Source organism: Mirounga leonina, unplaced genomic scaffold (genome assembly GCF_011800145.1).
Source record: "Mirounga leonina isolate KUSES-001 unplaced genomic scaffold, KU_Mleo_1.0 Mir_174, whole genome shotgun sequence".
Taxonomy (NCBI): domain Eukaryota; kingdom Metazoa; phylum Chordata; class Mammalia; order Carnivora; family Phocidae; genus Mirounga; species Mirounga leonina.
Genome location: NW_023270451.1, coordinates 74,747,887 through 74,766,705, shown reverse-complemented (window position 1 = coordinate 74,766,705; position 18,819 = coordinate 74,747,887). Strand labels below are relative to the sequence as shown.

General features: G+C 40.8%; 1 protein-coding gene across 1 annotated transcript in view; it reads left to right on the top strand.

Annotated features, from left to right (window-relative positions):
- DGKI (diacylglycerol kinase iota) overlaps nucleotides 1–18,819 on the top strand; it is a 428,452-nt gene that overhangs the window by 351,084 nt on the left and 58,549 nt on the right. The window contains exons 24-27 of the mRNA XM_035021183.1: nucleotides 494–563; nucleotides 2,733–2,773; nucleotides 3,702–3,829; nucleotides 6,105–6,227. Coding sequence (XP_034877074.1) covers nucleotides 494–563; nucleotides 2,733–2,773; nucleotides 3,702–3,829; nucleotides 6,105–6,227 — 362 coding nt within the window. The remainder of the gene's footprint in view (nucleotides 1–493; nucleotides 564–2,732; nucleotides 2,774–3,701; nucleotides 3,830–6,104; nucleotides 6,228–18,819) is intronic.

Here is an 18,819-nt window from a genome sequence, read left to right as displayed (position 1 = left end):
ACAGATGCTAATCTAGTTAAGGGGTTTTACACTGCAGATGGATGGCCTCTTGTGTTTCTTCAATGCTGCGAGTCCATTCTGGCCAGTAGATGAGGCTCAGCCCCTTCCCATTTTGTGCCAGTGCCTTCCTTATATCTATGTGGGGAACCAAAGTGTAAATGACAGCCAGCTGCCCCTACTTCCTTAGCTTCACAAAAGCAAAGAAATTCCCTCAACGAGGTAAATGTCCCCAGTTATGTCATTTCTGAATGCTTAATAGAGTAGTTGAGAACTTCATAGAAATTTTATGTGGGAGTTGTTTTCGAAGGTCCCGTGTGAAGTAATTTATTTCAAAGGACAGCCTCTCTTTCTAGTAAGAATACGATTTGGCCTCTCACCAGTGCTCGGTTTAGGAAAGGATGCTCACTCTTAGAAGTAGTCGATATGGTACAGTGAAGTTAAAACCCTCAGATCATTCAAATGGAGTCAGGAGGATGTATGTGTCTCTTTCCAGGACCACGAAACCTCCTTCCCCAGGGCGCTCTCAGCTCAGAGACTCTCCCCACGGTGGTGCTTTCTAGATGGTGAGTGTTTCTCTATTTCATGGAGCAGTGGGGATTGCAGAAGTAGCAGGACAACAATGCATTGATAGATGGGGTGGAGTGGACCCTGGTTTTCCAAGGGATTATTCAGAAACTCTTTATGTGGCTCTGTGTGACTGGTATTTGCATCTCAAACTATGTGGACTCACTGATGTTGCGACATACTTTCCTGAAGTCATTTTTTTCAGAGAAAGTTGGTTACCTTGGGCTGAACTCAGCATCAAATTGCCCAAACTGACATTTCCCTTTCCGTGCCCACCGCCCCCCCTCCCTTTTCCTGAAACATGTTGAGGGCTTATCTTAAATTCAGGCCAGTAGATGGATACAGTACACAGCAGACAGGTACTAATTCCCTATTGTTTGCTTATTGTAACTTTCGTATATTTCCATTAGCCATCATTTCAGTATGAGTATACATTTTTGCAAAAATGTAGAAATTTTCAGTTGCATTCAGATCTGCTCTGCTGAGCATGGCCTATTGAATGTATTTCAGTTATTTTCTGATTGGTTAATGGGTTCATTTTCCATTGCAAGCATCCCTCACTAACTAGATGCTGCCTAATCCTGTTTTTCTATCAGTTAGTTACCCATATTACAGTACACTCCTGCTTATCTACTGCCCAGTATATCAACAACCAGGTATCTCTCTTGTCTATGTGGACATGTGGTTTTCACTGTAGACATTTCTTTGGTTGATCTGGGGATGCAGATATAAATGTGGACAAGAGTGCGACAGGATGTGTGAGTATGTAAACAGTACTATGAAGATGAACACTTGTATTTATATCAGATCTAACCCAAGTGAATCATGACCTAGGTTTTCATTAATAGCTCATCACCTACTCTGAAGATAACTGACACTACTTTCCTCCGGCTCCTTTATTCCCTTGTGATGAAAAGCACAATCATGTGTTTTTTCCTGAATTCACAGGGAAACAACTTATATTTGAGAAAATTTTAGAAGTTTATATGAATTGTTCTATATGTAGTCTGTTCTGTATACATTCTTAGATAAAATTACAAGTGTGATGTTAGTTATATTCTATAGATAGAAAAACCTTTAAAAGGTGATCACACTTAAGGTTAAAAAGAACCAAAGTAGAATAAGTCCTCAGATTTTATTCCTTTGTTGCTTTTAGCGGGGAGGGACCGTGATTGTCTTGTGTCTCAGCTCATGTCCTTTGGAGAGAAGCTACTCATTAAATAGTTATGATTTTTGAATGATTATTTGCATTTTGAGTTATTCCCTCTAGGACTATGTACTTTGTAGAAAATCTATTTATTTTCTACTCTGTTAGATAGATTTAAGTGAGGAGGAACATAATTCTTTTGAGTATTAAGAATAATCAGAATAGTGTCTACAAACTGAAAGTATTAAGAATAATCAGAATAGTGTCTACAAACTGAAAGTTTGCAATTTTTTTTCCCCAAACCACAGATGCAACCCAGTTCCTTTTAGGAATGCTTAAATAATTATTTTTACTGTTTTGGCTTTCTTTAGACATGGCTTAGGAATTCGATCTTGAAGTGAAATGAATCCTTCAGTACCAGATGGGGTCCCTGGCTCTGCATCTTCAAGCTTTTTTTTTTCAAAATGAGAATCACTTCCTTGGGAAGTCTGGCTACCTACGGGTCCCCCCCCCTCCCCCCACCACCACCTTTATTTACTTAATAAATACACACTGAGTCCCAGCTCTGTTTAAGGTCATGTGCTAGTGTCTGTAGACATAAAAGAGTAAATGAAGCACAGACCTTTAAAGAGGCAGATATCTCTATCTCCTAGTTATTTATGAAGATGGTGTCTACAAGAAGTATAAAAAAAGGTGAACATGCCTAAAGGTAGGAGCAATGAATTCTGTCCAGAGTAGGGAAGATGGGATGGAAGAATGTTTCTCAGAGGAGGCAGCATTTAAGTTGGTCCTTAAGAGACAGGTAAGATTTAGTTAGGGAGATGTAATGGGGAAGGGCTTTCTAAGCTGGGGCCTAGCCATAGCAGACAGGGAAGTTCTGAGTTTTTCTAAAGTTAGGAACTGGCCAGCAGGCCGGCATGCCTGGAATGCAAAGATTTTGAGTGGCATAGTAGGAGAGAAGGTTGTAAATTTGGTGCTAGATCACAGGACTCTGAATGCCATATACGTTTTTCTTTCCTAGCAACTTCCGCTGATCGCTTTTACCGAATAGACAGATCTCAGGTAAGCTTTCTTGAGCCTATTTGTAAAAGTGAAAAATTCCACAATCAATAGACTTTATTGGTAGCTAATCTTACACATTTTTTCTAATGTAAACCCTAAAACATTTACACATTCCGGAATGGTACTCATAGCCTAAGTTATGAGTTTTTTTATTTGTCTTCACACATTTTGTGATTTGTGGACTCAAGATTTGACCTTGTAAATGAGTACAGACAATAACTAGGCTTATAGATGTTATCACCAGCCTGCACTCTAAATTTTCTTGCACACTGCTACTTTTACTACTTCCTAGATCCATTTTATGGCTTTTTCAGTTTATTTTGGTTAGCAAGTTTGACACCTCAGGTGTATATTTATGCTACTCAGTTGCAACTCATCACTTCCCGGGATTTCGTAATGAGAAAAAAAAAATGCTTCTGCTCAATGATAATAAATGTTCCTACTGCCCAAATTCTCCTGCAATAAAGAAGAAGAAGAAGGAGAAGAAATAATAATATGCCATGGAATCCAGTGATAAAACCAGTTGTTAATCATGCCACTTAGCTTTGGCCAGATCCTGGGGGTCCAAGTCCAGCTTACTGCACAATTCATGCTGGACCAAGCCACAAGTGGGGTGTCGCTTCTTCAAAAGTATTTGGGAAGAAGAGGCAAGCCCATCTCTGGTTACACCTGACAAGATCCTGGTCAAGTAGGAATCCCAAACCAAGAAGGATTCACCTCTTCCCCTCACCAGTCTCTTGCTACCATGTCGCTTCAGGGATGGATGTCCACTGGTCTGACCTCTGAAAATGCACTGTGGTCTTTGGATATGCCATCGACTTTCATTATCCCTCAAGACCAAGGATGCTTTGTTTTGTCACTGATATTATCAGATGATAGATTTGAGCATCTTGTCAATCCTTTGACAGACTTCTTTTTTCTTCCTTAGGAACATTTGCACTTTGTGATGGAGATTTCCCAAGATGAGATTTTTATTCTGGATCCAGATATGGTGTTGTCACAGCAGGCAGGAACACCTCCAGGAATGCCTGACCTGGTGGTGGAGCAAGCCTCAGGGTGAGTGCGCCCTTCTTTGGTGATGTGGTAGTGAGGCTGGCCACAGCGTGACATCCGTGTCCAACGTGGCTTTGCACTGGACATTTCTAATGACATTGAACTATCTTGAAATACAGGTTTTCTTGCTGGGTTTCATTAGCATGTAGCATAACTGGTTCCATTCTGTGTCTGTCTTTTGAATGGCTGCATAGAATTACTCTTTCCCACCAAGATTTGTACCATGTCTGAACTTTCTTTAACCACTACATCCACACTTCTTACCAAACTATAAAGTACTAGTATTTGCATTTGTGCATATATATCTATAATGCTTGTATCATCCAAAGGAAAATGGGCACAGGTGGTTTGACTCTTACTTTTCTCCTCTACCACTTCCTCCTCCTTTTTTGCTAGATCCAGGCAGCCTGAGACATAGATGGTATAATAATAACCATGACGTATCAAGCACTTACTATGAGCCACATACTGTCCTAAATGCCTTTCTTATATCCCTACCACCGCTTCATAGTAACCTTGTCATTGGAAGTGCTCTGTGCTTATTTCCTGATCTGTAAAATGGAAATGAAGCCTATGCAGAGAATTGTTTGAAAATTAAATCAGTTGATACGTGTGAAGTATTTAGGATAGTTCTTGACACTTGGTAGACACTCATTCAGTATGGTGTTATTAAAATGATCCTCGTCATCACTGTCCTATCACAGTGCCCCTGCATGTCTGGTACTATTATTATCCTAAATCCACAGATAACAAAATTGAGACTCAGAGGGTTCTTTAACTTTGCCACCATTGCACAGAAAATGAATGGCAAAATTGAGATTTGGTCCCAGGTTTTATGCTAAAGCCCGTGCATTTAATCACTATGTTGAACCACCAAAATATTATTAATATTTCTAGGTTATTTCAGCAATTCCAAAATACTTATTTAGAGACCTTTTTAGGTGCCAGCTACCAGTAGAAGCCGTTAGGAAACAACAGTGCAAAAATAAAAAAATTGAACATTTCTGCCCTTGTAAAGTCTGATGAATTTTGATGTCTTAACTGGTATATGAAGGCCAAATAGTTAAAATAAGGATTTCCCTGGAAAGCACACACACACAGGCACTCAAATAGCATTTGTGAATTGTGTACACACACACACACACAAACACACACACACATATATGTAGACATGTTCACTTGAGGTAACCCTATGCCTGTTTACCCCTGTGCACTAATTTATTTGGTCATTGCTGCCATTTCTGAATATTTCTTACTCTGCCAAGGCCAGCTGGGATCAGTGATATGTATCAAGTCCAGAGAAGACAGAAGTGGCAGGATGGGGCAGGTATATAGCGGCGTTTAGGAAAGCCAGAGCTAGTGATAACAAATGTGTACCCCCGGGAGTCCCAGAAGGTGGTGGAGAAGCCCATCTTCACAGTCCATGTCTGTAAATCCAGCCTGTCCGCAGTGGGGAAAGCTAGTGAGATGCTGGATCATCCTGCAGGGGCAGTGGGCATTAGAGTCTTGCTGTCCTCTTGCCCAACATGATCTTGGCTGCAGTCTTCAATCTGGTTAAGAGTAAACCCGTTCTACCACACTCACCCTGCTCTTTGCCCTCTCTCTATATCAATAATTGGCCAAAAGAAATGGCTTTGTCCTGGGCATCCTCTATTAGCCCTAGCTCCAAAAATAAAGTAGCTCAAAGTAGCTTGAAAATCCATTAGCACTTCAATCAGTCCCTTTCTTATTTCTGGTCAGTTGCCCCTTCTGGAAATGAACAAGGACAGGAAAGCAGTGAAAAAGGATGGGCTTTGTTATTTCCTAATTTCCATTTCTACATCAGGTCCCATTACTTCTTATTTACATCACATTTAAAATTACTTAATCTTTTTTTAGGATTTCATTTTTTTATTTGAGAGAGAGAGTGCATGCACGGTGGGGGGTGGGGGGGAGGCAGACTCCCTGCAGAGCAGGGAGCCCAAAGTGGGGCTGATCCCAGGACCCTGAGATCATGACCTGAGCCGAAGGCAGATGCTTAACTGACTGAGCCACCCAGGCACCCCTAAAATTATTTAATCTTGAAAGGCAGTTTTCTCATCTGTAGAGGGCAGAAGCACACAAATAGTTCATGATACTTGAGAAAATTAAATAATGAATGTGAAGAAGTAACTAGTAAATACCCAGTGAAGATTAGTTTGCCATCTCACATCTAGACAAGAACCATCTTGAGACAGAGCAGAGTACGTGCCATGCTGGCTTTGAATGCCTAAATGCCTGGTGCCCTGCTTTCTCCCAGAATTTCCGACTGGTGGAATCCCGCCCTACGGAAGCGCATGCTGAGCGACAGCGGGCTGGGAACGATAACTCCGCATTATGAGGACTCGGATTTGAGAGATCTCAGCCACTCCCGTGTGCTACAGTAAGAGCGCTCTCCCTGTCCTTTGTGACCCTGTGATCGCCGGGGGAGGAGTGCCGGGTACCTCACCAGGGGTGAGGGGTCGCTTTTCAGTGGTGCTCCCAACTGTCTGTTGTGCCACTCTGTGCTCCCCCATCTTACTCACTTGGCTCACCTTTCCCAGCCCCAAGCTCCTGATGGAGCTTCACCTTCCATTTCTTTTGCTCCCGAGCCGCACTGAGACCACACGTGTGTATCTATACATACTCTGAACCTCGCTAGTGTTTGCTTTACTGGAATCCAGTGTTTACTAGATGTCCCCGTGTTTGCCGCATCGTGAAGACATGCATGAGAGAGATCATGAAGAGTCTGGAAGTGACTTAGAGTTTTTTCATTTGTGGGAACATTTCCTCTTGCTGCTACAATTCTGCTTCATGTGTCTCCAGTCCTGTAGTATAGTCACGTGGTTTTGTTGGCTGAAGTGGAGCTGCTCCCGTGACTCGGGGTCTCTGGGGTAAATGATGCAGCTTTTGTTCCTAGGTCGGAATAGTAAGTGTGTTGGCTTCTGAGGTCTGACTGTGGTCAGAAAGGAGGGTGAATGTTGGAGTTTTGCAACAGTGCTGCCACATTTATGTCTGCACGCTCTTTTCTTCCTGTGATATCTCCTTGCAGGAGCAGATTCTAGGTGCGGTCAGTGGTCACGGATACATTCTTTCACCCCATTTCAGAGGTTATACAAGTTTGTTGGAATTCATGATACTGGGCTGGTTTCCAATCCTATCCAAGGTCCTAACTGAATAGGGCCGATGGCCTTGTTACTGTGCAGTCTTACAATTTTTACAAAATAAAAAGATTAAGAGTCTTAGAAGCCCAGGGTTAACCGAACAGATGTTGTTTCTAAAGGAAGACCACAGCAATTTTGGTATGGCAAAGGGGGGAAAAGTGAGAAATCTGGAGCTAAATACTTCATTGGTGGGAAGGTTCTACTCAGATATCCCAGGGGCAAAAGGCAATTTCATTTTAATTGCTTCTCTGTACTACCTCTTATTTTGTTGTGTGAAGAGTAGAAAGGAGAAAGTGAATTACTGTGGATTTTCCTTTTTAATCAAACCAAGTTAGATTTTGATCACATTTTGATTGCTTACAACTCAGGGTGTTTTTCCATTTCTTTTTTATATGGAATTGATGCTTATGAACCACAATGAGCCAGCCACCCCCTGATGGCTAAAAATGTGGACACCTAGCTGCGGGCAGATTTATTTGAAAAATTAGAGTTTAGACACAGACAAAGGAATTATGCCTAGACAAACCAGATGAGTATTGTAGTTGTTCTTACAGACAAGCTATTTCCAAAAAGTAGAGTGATCTCACTCTGGTTTCCTGTTCCCTGATTTTTCTCTGTGGAGTATATTAAAGTATATATATATCATGATATGTGAAGTGTAAGGTAGTAAATATTCTTCCCAAATCACAAATATACATACTACTTCATGTAATAGCCATGTTCTTAAAACTCTATATAAAAATCAACTCTTATTCTTCATTTGGGTTGTATTATCCTTTCAGAGATTTCTCTTAATTTTTTATTGATCTTTACTTGGCAGTTGTCAGTTGCCTTGGTCATTTACACTACCTTAGCTCTTACGTGCACTAGAGCAATTAACTTTAAATTTTTTTCCTGCTAAATCACTCGAAAACAAAGTAACACTCAAACACTCACCCCTAGCCTCTGAGTCTGTCTAGCTGAATCTCTGCACATTGTGAAATAAGACAAGTCACCCCCCCGCCAAGTTCTGCCTGAATCCCTGACTCACAGAACATAGGAGCATAATAAAAGAGTTGTTTTAAATCACTAAAAATAAGTAAGTACTGTACCCTACCCCAATTTGCCCATTAATTCTTTAATTTTTTTTAAAGATTTTATTTATTTATTTGAGAGAGAGAGAGTGAGAGAGAGCACATGAGAGAGGGGAGGGTCAGAGGGAGAAGCAGACTCCCCGCCGAGCAGGGAGCCCGATGCGGGACTCGATCCAGGGACTCCAGGATCATGACCTGAGCCGAAGGCAGTCGCTCAACCAACTGAGCCACCCAGGCGCCCATCTTTAATTTTTTTTATTATTATTACTGTGTCCATTAATTCCTTAGAAAGAACATCTCTTTATTTCCTTCAGAGATCATCTCTGATGCAAAGAGGTATAATTGCTGTTACGGAATAATTCAATTATATAATACATAGATATTATATACCGTGTTAGTAATGGCTAGTATTGATGGAATGTCTCCTACTTGCTTTGTATCATAGCTAAATTATCTTTAATTCTTTTAACAACTTTTAAATCTTGCCGTTGCTTAACAATGAGTAAAGTGAGCCTTACAGAGTTTAAAATACTCATCTTGGATCACGCAAGACAGCAGGAGTGGGAATTGTGGTTTGAGTCGGGTTGGCTTGACTTCTGACTTCATGCTTTTTCTTTTCTTTTTTTTTTTTTTAAGATTTTGTATTTATTTATTTGAGACAGAGAGAATGAGAGACAGAGAGCATGAGAGGGAGGAGGGTCAGAGAGAGAAGCAGACCCCCTGCCGAACAGGGAGCCCGATGCGGACTCTATCCTGAGACTCCAGGATCATGACCTGAGCCGAAGGCAGTCGCTTAACCAACTGAGCCACCCAGGCGCCCCTTCATGCTTTTTCTGACCATACTGTACTATCTCCTGAAGGCCTGGTGTAAAGGCATGGTGCCTACAGCCCCGTGGCCTGAGGAAGGTTTACTTTGGCTTCTATCTATTTTAGCATTTGTAAAGTGTCTGGGGAAGCTTTAAAAAGAGATTGAAATGTTTAAAAAGATAGACTTTTATTGGGATGCCTGGGTGGCTCAGTCGGTTGGGCGTCTGCCTTCGGCTCGGGTCATGATCTCAGGGTCTTGGGATCGAGTCCCGCATCGGGCTCCCTGCTCACCGGGGAGTCTGTTTCTCCCTCTCCCTCTGTCTCTTACCCCTGCTGTGCTCTCTCTCTCAAATAAATACATAAAATCTTTATTAAAAAAAAAGTAGACTTTTATTTAAAAATTATTAAATATATATTAAATTTGCCCCAATCTAAATAAGCACAAAAATTATTCGAAAGGTCATTTGTTTTATTTCTTAAATTCTGCATAAGAGCAAAGGGGGAGAAAAAAAGAGGCAAACAGTATAGAGTTCCCTGAAAGAGTTAAAAGTAGAGCTACCCCACAACCCAGCCATTGCACTACTGGGTATTTACCCCAAAGATACAGCAGTGTCCACAATAACCAAAATATGGAAAGAACCCAGACGTCTATTGACAGGTGAATGGATAAGGAAGATGTGAGACACACACACACACACACACACACAGGAATATTACTCAACCATCAAAAAGAATGAAATCTTGCCACTTACAACGATGTGGATGGAACTAGAGGGTAGGTATCATGCTAAGCAGAATGAGTCAGAGGAAGACAAACACCATATGATTTCACTCATGTGGAATTTAAGAAACAAAACAGATGAACATAGGGGAAGGGAAGGAAAAATAAAATATTAGAGGAAAACAGAGAGGGAGACAAACCTTAAGAGACTCTTAACTATAGGGAACAAACTGAGGGTTGCTGGAGGGGAGGTGGGTGGGGGATGGGGTAACTGGGTGATGGGCATTAAGGAGGGCACTTGATGTAATGAGCACTGGGTGTTGTAGGCAACTGATGAATCACTGAATTCTACCTCTGAAACTAATATTACAGTATATGTTAATTAAATTGAACTTAAAAAATTTTTTAAAAAAGAGGCAAACCAAGAAACAGACTTCCTAACTATAGAGAACAAACTGATGGTTACCAGAAGGGAGGTGGGAGGAGGGGTGGGTGAAATAGGTGATGGGAATTAAGGAGGGCACTTGTGATGAGCTCCTGGTCTTGTATGGAAGGGTTGAATCCCTCTATTGTACACCTGAAGCTAATTTTACATGTATGGTAACTAACTGGAATTTAAGTAAAAACTGTAAAAAAATTATATGAAGGGTACTCATGTGCCAAACACACTGATATATTATGTTGTTTTATGTTATTATTTGCATTAGGTCTTTCAGTCCATAAACAACATACAGTAACATACAAATATATATATTTTTTTATGGAATTTTTTTGTTTGTATTATCTTTCTACTTTTCATTACCTGTATTGAACAATGTATATGCTTTTCAGACTTGCCATTTCATTCAACGGTTGTATTTTTAAAATGTGTTCATATTGATATATGTAGTTTTTAATTAACTCTAGTTGGTATAGAATATTGCATCATTAATACTCCGTAACTTATTTCTCGATTTTGATAGCAATTTCTAATATTATTTTAAAAATGCCATGAATACCCTGGGGCATGGGTCCTGTGTTGCAGGGTGTATGTGCAGTTTCAGCTTTGCTTAATATTCCCAGCAGGAATATGAAAAACATGAAAAAAGAATTATTGTAACATTTTAGGTACTACCAGCATCTGCCGCTTTCAGCTTTAAAGCCCCAGTCAGCTTGGAGATAGGGAAAGTCCAAGTTTAACATCATGTTCACAATATTAAATAACTCACTATATAAAAAGATCAAAAGGGAAATTTTAAATTCTTAGAACTGAAAATAACTATCAGAGTCTGCAGAACCCACTAACGTCTTACTCACAGGATGATTTATGACTCTAAATTCACTTATCAAAGGAAAAATGATTCATACAAATAAAGCATTCAGTTTTATAAACTGGAAAAAGAATCCCAGAGTAGAAAACAAACAAGAGGGAAGAATAATAATAAAGACAGAAATCACTGATGAGGAGAATAAAACAAAGAAATGATTAACCGAGACTCAAATGTTAAAATATTGATTCTTTAATAAAAAGGCAGGTAAGAGACAAAATCCTGAGAAAAGTGACTTTAAAAATAGTAAATATGGGAAACAGAAAGGACTGTAATTGCAATGCTTTACTACCGCATTCTTCCTCCACGGTACCTGGCCTGCACCTGCTCAAGGTGACCCTTTCCCCTCCGAACTCCATATGACCCAACCCCCTGGGGGTCTCCTCAGAGTTCTCCTCATTTTAACTTTTATTTCTAAGAGCCATCAGCCTCCCTTCTACTTCAGGAAGAGTGAGATGGAATGAACAAATAGAATGAATTAGATTTCTATTATTATTCTTAGATTCTATTATTACCTTTATATTGTAACTCCATTTAGAAACATCATAATTTTATAAGGAAGGTATAGATAGTCCAATTATACACAAGTCCTCTAGGAGAGAATATCATTCCAAAGAAGGATGTACACACATATACGGTCTTCAAAACCTGTGAACATAGTAAAAAACAATCTTTAAGAACCAATTTTGAGATAAATTGGTGAGAGGTGGTTGACTCATATTACTAATGCTAGAACCATAATGAATTTGTCTTTAGGTTCAAAACTGTTTTCAGTGTTTAAGAAGGTTCTACTTAAAATAATATGATTCTAGAAACATGTTTGCTCTCATCATTAATTATACCACCAAAATTAGTGACAAGGCTGTATTTCATTTTGGCAGAAGATTTGTAAGGGAGGAATTAACTGAAATTTTAGCAAACAGAATCTCAGTCCTAAGGCAGACTTTTCTCAACTTCAGGATCTTTGAGATTTAAAAAAAAAAAAAATAGCGCTGACTGAAAACTCTAGTATATTCTTAACAAGTAATTTTTTGAGAAGGACAGACTTACCGTGAGTCAGATGGGTTAAGGGAAAACAGGTTAAGGGACTGGGAGGTATTTAGTTTCTGAAAAATAATGATCTTTTCTAGTTCTTTTTTGTTTGTTTGTTTATGTGAAACCCCCAAAACTAACTAAAAGAGATGCACTTTTTCTTAGTGTCTCCAAATCCTAAATCTGAAAGAACTAAGATAAAGGTCACACAGGTAAAAAGAGAATATCTTGCCACAGGACTAAGACAAGGGGGAAGAGTGTAGAGAACCACCCGAAGGCAGACATTCCATCCAGACATCTGTGTCTAGGCAAGTATTTGCTACCTGATCAGCTAAGCAGAGCTAATGGGTTTATATGATCTGCAGTCTCTAAGAGATTATGTTATCAAAAATCAAACTATAATGTATCTGGTCTGATTATTTTCATTGGGATTCCAAGAAACAGGTTGAGTCATTCATTCATTTATTGAGCAAATAAATATTGATCACCTTCTAGGTAGGAACTGTATATCTAGTATATGTATATATACACACACTCCTACATACCTAGGCACTGAAGATATACAGCGCAACAAGAAATTATTATTGCCTTTGAAGAGTTTACATTCAAAGGGGAAATATTCCACAAATCAATTATTAGAGTTCTCTCTGCTAAGTGCTGTAATGGATAGATGCATAAAGTGTTCTGGAAACAAGAGGAATAGGATTTGCTGCTTCCTCCAGATTTCACTTTTTTATTTTTATATGAAAAGAATGAGTATTTAAAGAAATAATGAAAATTTAGCCTCAAAGGAAAGAGGCTTTTTAAGGACTCCAAGCTTATTTTCTTCCACCTTTGTACATGAGCAGATAAGTATCTGCTTTTCACCATTATATAACCAGAAATGCTCCCCAAATAATTTAATGTACTCAGTACTCAGTTTAGCATCACTCTACCTGATGTGTGCGTAAGGAAGTTTGTACAAGTAGCAAGTTATTTAGGGATATCCGGAACACCTAATAATACTTTAAAAATTGGCTTTTTCAGGTAGTCTAAAATTTTGAATCACCATATCAAGAAGATAATCCTGAAACCTCCCCCTTCCACAAACTCAGAGTCACTCTCGGAGTGAGAGGGAGTAAGAGCTTCAGATTCCGCTCTTGTCTCCCAACTATTTCCCTTACCCAGTTTCTTCGGGAACATTAGGTGATGGCCTGACTCTAATAAAAAGGATAATTGTGCTTATTGTCACGGCTCCAAGTTCTCACCAGGAGGACCGACCATAGGGCAGTGATTGGGTTGTGGAAATATCCTTTGAGCATCACAATCTGATAAGAGGGAGAAAATTAATCTTCTTAGTGGGATGTGGGTTTTGCTGGAATCTGTCTTAGAGATGAAATCAGTGCTGTCTGGTTGGAGTCCCTTGTGTCTGTTTCACTAAGATGGTTGGTTCCCATCCTGCTTACCTTTGGTCTAAATCTTGTTCTCCCTGCCTAATCCCTGAAGCTGGAAGAGCTCCAGTTTATCTGACATACATCTTCCTTTCTTCTTTTTCTCCCTGCCCTACTTCCCTCCAGTTGTCCCCACCCTATTTAGCCAAGCACACGATACTCTGTTCCTTTGGGTATACAAAATATTTAATAAAAAATTTTGCTCTCTTCTTCTTATAATTGCTCCTCAAACAGTTAGGCATAGGGGTTCCTAAACCTTTTGTCAGATACGGAGTACCATTTCCAAGTTCAGTTAGGGGCAGCGCCAGAATAGAATTCTTTAGATATCAGATCTCATTTTGACCCACTTGGAAGAAAAATCTTGCTAAGGTAAATAAGCTCTAATATTAAACATCCATTTGATTTAAAATGATGCCAAGAAATTCTGCCCTTCCATTTTGATGAGTTCAAGTTTGGTCGGTGATTACCACCTGAGGAAATATTACTTAAAGGGCTCTCTCTTTTCATTTGTAAAGGATGTGGTAGCCTTACCTACTCATGCTTGAGGAACATGGTGAATGAGGGAAAGTTGATCAGATCCTTCTTTAAAGCATCTGAGTTCCTTGGATGGACAAACTGTACTGCTCACTCCACATCCACAGCCCTTTGCACTGTAGCTGGTATACCAGCTACAGTGGATGAATGGATGAATGTGGGATGTTAGAGAGAAGGCACTCTAATGAAAATAGAGATGTCTATTTATAATACTGCAGCAAGTCCAGTTCTAATCACATACACACACACAAATGTAACAAAATGATACATTAAATGTTAGACGTTTTTGTTAAGTTGTGGAATCCATTTATATATTTCAAATTTCATGTAGATCTGTTTGACCCAGGGAATTCGCATTAAAATAATAAAGATGCCTTAAATTCCCTCACTCAGAGAGAGGTTGCTGTTTTACAAGTGAGAAAGTAGAAGGCAACGATGGCGAGTATAGAGAATTGTAGGCACTGATGATGAGCACAAAGGTGAGATGGGGACAGGGGGTGGAGGGGAAGAACCCCAACTAGAACCCTGTGCATTGTGATGCCAGCATGTTTCCCATGTCAGATCTCTGGATCCTTTGGGTTATAGGTTGAGTACTTGAGGAGGCTTTGGATGTTCTTTGGATGGAGGGGAAGAACATTGGCAAGTGGGAAACCATAAAGCATCAACTTTTATGGATGGAAGAGAATTCTGGGATTGCCTAAGGATTTCCAACCCAAAGAGACAAGACAGCCAGAGCATGAGAAAATATGGGGGCAAGATGTGCAGAAGGAAAGCACTTTTCTTGAGTTCCCTTAACAAGCAGGGAGCAGTAGAAGGACCTCAGGAAATTATCAGTCTTCAACAAAACAAAGGAGATTTCTCTCTCCTTCCAACAACACATGCTGCCTTAGGGCATTAAGGAAAGCTAGTCTAAGGTGACAGTCTTTCGTGACAAAAGCACTTACACACCATTCTGAAACTAGGGAAATAACGCCATCTCCCTCTGTACTCCAAAAGTGAGAGCAGGTATTGTTAAGCCAATAGAGGAATGAGAATTTTTCTTTGTTTTCAGGGGCTGTGCCAGAGATGGAGACCTGGGTGCAAGGGGGAATCTTCTCTCATTCCTCTGTCTTGTGTCCCCTGGGAGTAGCTGTGTGCTCGTGGCTGGCTTACTCCTCAGTCCATTTTTGCACAGTTGGTCCTCTCTTTTCTGAATCAGTCCCTGGATTTTCTTTAAGAGCTTGACATTGAAATCTCATCAGTTTGGTAGAGGAGGGATTTAGGGTGTGTTGAATGGGGTCCAAGCTTCAAAAACAAAACAAACGAAGAAACAAACAGCTGGCATAGGTGTAGGGGATGTTAATCCTACAAAATGATGGCACGTCTCTCCTTGAGGGCCCACTTTTTCTAAGCATCAGGATTAAAATGTAGTCAAGTGTGAGAAGAATCATCTCCCAGAGCCTGCTGGGAAAATGTCCCTGCTATCAGGGGATTGTATAGTTTCTGGGGACTCTATCAGTGATCTCTTCTTCCTTTCTGAAAGGGTGCAGAATCTAGAGTTGGGTCTTCTGTCACGTTATTCCCAGAGGATCCCATCCTGTGGAGTCCTTGTTCCCTGGGACGTGTGCTGTGTCCTTGGGCATCCATAGCAGGTTTTGGCAACAGGAGGGAAGGTGGGAGGCAATTTTCCCATAGATGATCACTTTACAAGTAAGGGTGCCTAATAAGATCGGAACTAAATATTTGTTTATTTATTTATTTTAGAGAGCACGCACGTCCGTGAGTGGGGGAGGGGCAGGAGAGAGAGAGAGAGAGAGAATCTCAAGCTGACTCGGAACTGAGCACAAAGTCCCACTCAGGGCTCCAAGTGAGACTCTATCTCACGACCCTGAGATCATAACCTGAGCCAAAATCAAGAGTCGGATGCTTAACCGACTCAGCCCCTAAATATTTGTTTTTAATTTTGACAATCAGAGTAGAGAGAAGAGGCTGTAGTTTTTCCTGAATATGATTTTGGTGCACCTCCCCGTGATCTGAAATGTTGATGCATGTGAGTCCTCTGTCCTGACCACCGGCTGCCCTCATCCCCTCATTCCTCTGAAGGTCCCCGAGGAGTCAGCTCAGTACTGGCTGCCTCTTGCCCTCCTCCCTACCTCCACAGAGGGGCAGAGCACTCAGGCAACACAGAGGAAGAGGTGCTGGGGAGAGCAGGGCAGTCCTAGAGAGCCTCCTGCCCTGCCCTTCCCCTCCTCATCCCATTTGTCCTGCTTCTTCCGAGTACATGGCTTTCAGTGTTCAAGGGTCTGTTTCAAGGTTTCACCTGCCTCCTGTTGACTTACCTCCACACTACCCTGCTCATCCTTTTGCTTCTTTCTCAAACTGCCACCCAAGCCCTTCTTTTCTCAATGCATCTGCCTTAGATGAGTAATTTGATTAAATTGATTTAAAGTATGAGTGATAAATTTGAAATCCTTCCAAAAATATTTGCCCACGAATCTTGGGTCGGAGGGATGTTGACTAGTAATTGCCTGGTATGTGCAGGTGTGGGGTCAGGGTGAGAAGGGGTCGCTTTATTGCTTTTGGAAATGAAGGGGTGGGTATAGAGTGTGGAACTTTTCTCATGAACCTCTGGGGACCCCTGAGCCCACAGCCCTGAGGAGACCAGCACAAGAAACAACTCTGTAACATGGAGAAACTACTTGCTTGGAATTCAGGGAGACAAGGACCACGTTTTCCCTTTTCCTAACCTTTCTGGCTCTTGTGCTAATCACCAAGCATAAGAACATCAACAGCATTGCTTTACAGTTTCTCCAATTCTCTCTTTGATGTTAGTCTCACTCCATAAACCCCTTAGAGTCTCCTTAAAAGTGGGATAAAATGTAAGTTCTCTACCTCCGACAACTCCTGGAATGGAATTAAGTTTATAGTCATGCCTGATATTCACATATGGAATTAATTATTCTCAAAGATAGAGTCTGTGGAGCCCACTTTCACTTCTTGTTCTCATTTTTGCTGGGATTCATTTGTATTAATTTTTCATTTTCTCATAGAGTTCCTTTACTATTTTGGGTTGTTTGTAATCTATTACCTAGAAACTGTCCTGTCCTTGGACACAGAAACGTGGGGAGGAGACAGACACTTTTCAGATTCTGTTTCCCATGCCAGTATCTTGAACATGAATTCCCTTTTCTGAGAAGTAGGTGAGGTGGGAGATGTTGATAGGAAAACTTCTGGAATATATCACAGTTATCTTCAGGAGAAGTGCCAAAGCAGCTTCCAACCCCACCTCTTTTTTTCTTCCATTGTCTAAAGCTGGATTCAGAAGTCCTTATTTAATAAAAATAAAAATTAGTTGTGAGTAAGCCTTTGCCCAATTACCTTGGCCCCACAAGGTAGATACTGCTTATCCTGAATATTGTTATATGTGAGATAGCCTTGCATGGACGTTTCTTGTGTTAACACTAAACAATTTGCCTTCAGATCCCAGAGCTTCATTTCAATTTACACTTTAAAAAAGTCCACATTCACAAAACTCCAGGTCAGTTGTGCCTCAACAGAGTTGTTGACCAGCATTCACTGAGTCACTAAGCTAGAGCCAATGCCTTTTTTTTTTAAAGATTTTATTTATTTATTTGACAGAGAGAACACAAGCAGGGGGAGTGGGAGAGGGAGAAGCAGGCTCCCCACTGAGCAGGGAGCCCGACGCGGGGCTCGATCCCAGGACCCTGAGATCATGACCTGAGCCGAAGGCAGATGCTTAATGACGGAGCCCCCCAGGCACCCAAGCCAGTGGCTTTTGCTAACAGGTTCTCCCTACTGATACTCCCTCTTGGCTCTCTGCAGGTGTATCTCCTTTGGTTTGATTTCAGAATAACATGCCTTTTCTATTCCTTTACTCTCCCCCCCTTTTTTTAAAAAAATTAAGCAGGCAACTATATTGCAAAAACTGATTTCTAACATGAAGTATCACATCTTTTGTACCTGCACGGCTGCACTGTGTCTAATACACAATTATTTTCATGTCTTCAAAAACGCTAAAATGTTTCCCAGGAATATTCTTTTTTTTTTTAAGATTTTATTTATTTATTTATTTGAGAGAGAGAGACTGAGAGAGAGAGTACATGAGAGGGGGGAGGGTCGGGAGGGTCAGAGGGAGAAGCAGACTCCCTGCCGAGCGGGGAGCCGGATGCGGGACTCCATCCAGGGACTCCAGGATCATGACCTGAGCCGAAGGCAGTCGCTTAACCAACTGAGCCACCCAGGCGCCCAGGAATGTTCATATTTTAGGTAACAAAGTGTGATGGTCAAGTTCTCATGCTGAATGAACTTGGTCAGTGTTGGTTTCTTCAACACCATCTCTGTTTCTTCCCTGTGTCTACTGCCCACTTTTGCCCATTTGTCCTCATCTTTCCCCTCAGATTTCAAAAAGCCTTTCCCCTCATTTTGTTGCAGTTCTCAGGCATGAACATTAGGTGGCAGTACAATTTCAAGCTCAAAGGGCCCTTAGGGGCTTCCTCCTCAGCAAACTGATTGTGGAGGATGGATAGGAGAAATCGAATTGTTACAAGCCAGTGGTAAAACAGTGGTATTTTTAAAATGCCAACTAAATACAGGAACTTATTTTTAAAAAACCCAGAAATTATTTCAAGTACAACTCATGTGGGGATCATCAGGTGTATATTTGGGTAGGAGACTCTCAAAGAATAGGAAATTAGGAGCCTGAAGGGAATTAGAGGAAATTTACATCAAATGGAGAAATTACCAAACAGCCTTTATTATTTAGCTTCTGGGTCTTATTTCGTTACCTCCATACAAATACCCATCTCGCTCTCCTTCCTTCAATTTTGCTCTTTCCGCAGCACAAGCCCCCCCTCTCCCTCCCCGGCACCTCATTTGTGGTGAATGTTACCTTTGAGGCTATTTGGCATTCCCTGAATGGGTTTGTGACC